Genomic DNA, 4,167 nt, shown 5'->3' with positions numbered 1-4,167 from the left:
GAAACATTGGCGGATGCTTTCAAAGGTGCACATCACAGATCTCGTCGACGTAGCTCCGCAACCAGACGACACAATGTCGACCGTTTCAAACCAAGCCAGTCACTCCAGCTGAACAAGGCACATTCACTTGTACACAATGAAAAGCAAAAGCAAGAGAAGTAAGTGAACGAAATCGAATGATCGACTGATACAAAATTGAAAAATGATAATAAATTTGCATAATTTTCAGATCTGTTCAGCCAATTACTTGCACCGGCAATGCAATCATCATTGACATCATGGACGAAAGCAACGGAAGAAAAATACTGCCGAGGTCCATTTTCAATACTTCCGCTTTCTGGAAAAATTGACGTCACTTCCGGTGCTGATGTAGTGCCAATTACCAGGGAAAAGGATGGTTCACGTTGGTTGATCACCACTGTGGATACAAAAAATGTCTGGTGCTTCACCAACTCTGATTTTTCAGTATGAGAAAGCTTCTTCTTATTCTACTTTTTTTTAAAAATTACCACCACTTAACTTGGGTTTTGTTTTCTAGAAAGAACGACTTCCATGTGGAGCACTTTGCTTGGAAAATGCAAATGTACATGGACTTTTCAAAACTGCTGCTGCAACTGGAACACTCGCCCAATGCTAAACTATCAAAAAGTCCACAAATATTATATTCCCATTATTATTATTATTATCATTTATGCATATATATCTTTTTTTCTTATAATTTCTTACTCGTTTGTTAATGAATACAGGTGTTGTTCGCATTATTATTAATTAATAAAGCAAAATTTCTTTATGATATGGTTTCTGAATTGACTAAAATCACAATCAATTACTACTGCACAATGATTTAAAAAATGCATTTTACATGAGTATTTTTAGAAAACAAAAGACACAAATAATTCCGTGTAAATTACACACATACACACATACCTGTCTGTACATTACACGTTAATTACACGCATAAACAAACTGCTTACACTAAACAATTCATTGTAATTGTGATAATACACATGTACTAATAATTTCAATCGAGACAAAAATTATTGGGAAAATTTTCACACTTACCACTACATTCATTCGTACGTAAGCCTAAATATTGATTAAAAAACAAAAAGATAAGAATTATTTATTTACTTTAAAACATGACATGCAGCTATGCAATGATTTTTTTTAATAAGGATGAATAAAAACAATGATCGAAAACAAAAAGAATAGGGCTGGATGAGTTTTCAAAAGCAAGCCTTATCTTACACGCAAGTAAAATAATAATAGGAATATCAAACGTTCAGCGTTTCCTGCGCTCAACGAACATTCAAAATTATCGTACATTAACAATCTGTTTAAAAAATATGTTAAATAAATAAATAAATGAATAATTGAATGCTAAACAATAACAACTGCAACAACAACAACAACAATAACAATAATAATAATACAGTATATTATTATTTTATGTTAATGTTGTGATTGACATTTCGTCAAGTTGTGTGCAAGTGTGTGTGGTTTATTTTCATGTATATATTTAAAGAGCACCAGCAATGCAAAAAAATGGCAAATAGTACAACAATATCATACTCTTGAAACTTGTGTAGCACCTGAAAATAACAAAGAATAAGAAGAATAAGATGAAGAAGAAGAAGAAGAAAAATTATTATTACCATTGTTAGTATCACTTTGAGATTGGTCAGCAGTTGTTGCCAATCGTCGAGAGCCAATGGTCAATGTAGAAGACAATGGTTGAGATTGTTTCAGAAAAGTTGAACCTGCAACACTGCTCGATGCACGATTCTCATGCTGAGGTGCTGTAAATCGAAAATTCTGTTGCGGTTGCTGCTGCTGCTGTTGTTGTTGTTGAGCTTTTTCAAAGCTACGAAATGGCTTTGTGGAAACAACAACGCCAGTTGTTGTTGTTGAATAAAGATCGTAATGTGTGGTCGAATTCGACGCCGCTTTCAAGGCTATCGTGTTCGGTCGTGGAGGATAGGATTGCCGTTGGGATGGAGGTGATGATGAAGAGGACGACGACGCCACACCCACACCGGTGATCATCGACGGTGAATCCAAACTGCCGTGACCTGAATCAGTACTGTCACACGAAACTGCGTGCGGGATATAGCTGCTGCTGCTACTGGACAATGGCAACAAATCAGACTGATGGCTGCTAATCACCGAATCGGTGGAAGATGTTGCTGATGCTAGAAAGAAAAAGTTGTTTTTCAAAAAAAAATTTATTTTTCATAATTTCATTTCATTCCAGTTATTCCTACCTGAACCATGCAATCGAGATGGCGTGATGGAAGATGTGACGGCACTGCTTTCACAGGTCAAATCGACCGGTACGACGCTCGAAAGTGGTGGTGGTATGGCAAAAGTGTTCAAATCGTGGTTGTTGAATCGACCGTGGTGCTGCTGCTGTTGGTGCTGGTGAATGTTGGAGCCAAAATACAATAACGAGTGCGCTACGGCGGCCGTTGCCGGTCGAACAGCTTTCAACGGTACACCAGGTGAAGTCGGAGGACTACCAATACCGATCGAACGAGTGCTGTTCGAAGATGCACGTACCCGCGAATGGTCGACCAGTGAAAGCATCTTTTGCACCGCATGCGGGGATTCGACACCAAATTTCGGACCATTGCAACGTCGACTACAATCGGACGAAGTCACCGACATCGACGATCCACTGCTCAACGACGGCGACGGTTGGGATCGTTTTCCAGCGCTGGCAACAGTAACCACACCCAAATTGCCAGTACTTGTGCTGTGAGCCCCGCCACCACCACCACCACCGCTAGTGACAGTCACGGGTTCCAATTCAAGGGACAATTTGTCCAAAACAGATTCGTCACTGATCGGCTCGAATTGGGTTAGATAAAATTTCACCCTCCTGACCATCAACGCCTGTTCGTAGAGTTTCTTCCTCGAAAGTGGCACCCTGTGTTGAACGTGCTGCTTTTTCATCGTCGCCACACTGCTTCCACCTTCGAATGTATTCATGTGCAACAGTGCATCGTTCAATTGGGCTTGATTGCCGGATCGTTCGAACATTGACGACAATTCCTGAGAAAATTCACAATTATTAATTATTAATCACAATTATTAAAAAATGTAAAATTTACATATGGAGCCGAGGCTAATTTCGTGACGAATCGAATTTCTTTGGCGACCATGCGCAATTTTTCAAAATTGACCATTCCACCGTCACACCAGGTTGGATTGCATTCGTGCAAAAATGTCAAATCCTTCTTCAACACCGGCAACAGTGGAATCACCGGCGGATCGTTGGACGCGTCGGCCAGATGTTGGCGATATTTGGACATGTTGCGCGACGGGTCGAGCAGCGATTGCAAATTGTCCAACATTTTCGTATATTTCGAGGAAATTTTGTCCCAAGTGTTGTGCAAACGTCGGACGCAAGGCTTTTCCAAGCCGGATATTATGGCGAACATGCTGTTGAAATTTTTGAAATCACGGCAATGATCTGCGTTAAAAAAAGAAGAAGGAGGTGAAAATAAAAACCACTCGGAACAGAAAAAGCAGGATGGACAACAGACAACACTTACTGGCAATTTTGATGAACTTTTTGACAATTTTGGCACGTCGAATGGAATTGCGTTCTTTGCACACTTCCGTAGCCACCCAGAACGTTTCGCGGTTGACCGACTGCTCAAAGTCGGCCAGACGTGGCCAACGGGTTGGGGCACCGCCCAATTTGAACAGATTGGCCACATATTCGGCCGGTTCGATAGAAGCGAACGCGGCAAAGTCTTGCAACGTTAGCTGGGCGGCGACGATGCTAGCGTGCAAGCAGCCGAGCTGGGCTTGGGCGTCTTTCAGCAAATCCGGCGCCAGCTCGTCGGGTACCAGAGGCAACGGGCAGTTGTTGTTTTTCAAATAATACCGACTGTTCAGTGAAATTCGTTCGGCCAAATTTTGCATCTGGGCCGGCAGACGACGCTGCTTGATCAGTCCGTCCGCGGTGACGGTCACTTCGCAGAGTGACCACTCGCCTCCGTTGGCAGTGGTGGTGGTGGTGGTGGTGCTGCTGCTGCTGCTGCTGTGAACAGCATCATTTCCTACACCACTGTTGCTGTTGTTGTTGCACATGCCGAATTCTTGCAAAGCAAGTTGAACCACATTCTGAGCAGAAGTCTCCTTGTAGACGGACAAATA

General features: G+C 41.8%; 1 protein-coding gene across 1 annotated transcript; it reads right to left on the bottom strand.

Moving 5' to 3' along the window:
• Positions 1-32: 32 nt before the first annotated feature.
• Positions 33-4,101, bottom strand: Tsp_12574 (putative RasGEF domain protein). Its single transcript, XM_003366214.1, has 9 exons — positions 3,558-4,101; positions 3,114-3,475; positions 2,265-3,054; positions 1,656-2,192; positions 1,573-1,592; positions 1,063-1,086; positions 546-633; positions 248-454; positions 33-184 (listed from the first exon to the last, which is right to left on the bottom strand). Exons 1-9 carry the CDS (start codon positions 4,099-4,101, stop codon positions 33-35), a joined length of 2,724 nt encoding a protein of 907 aa, XP_003366262.1.
• Between the last annotated feature and the right edge of the window lie 66 nt (positions 4,102-4,167).

Source organism: Trichinella spiralis (assembly GCF_000181795.1).
Source record: "Trichinella spiralis strain ISS 195 chromosome Unknown Scfld6374, whole genome shotgun sequence".
In the NCBI taxonomy this organism is placed as follows: domain Eukaryota; kingdom Metazoa; phylum Nematoda; class Enoplea; order Trichinellida; family Trichinellidae; genus Trichinella; species Trichinella spiralis.
This window is presented reverse-complemented; position numbering and strand designations above follow the sequence as displayed.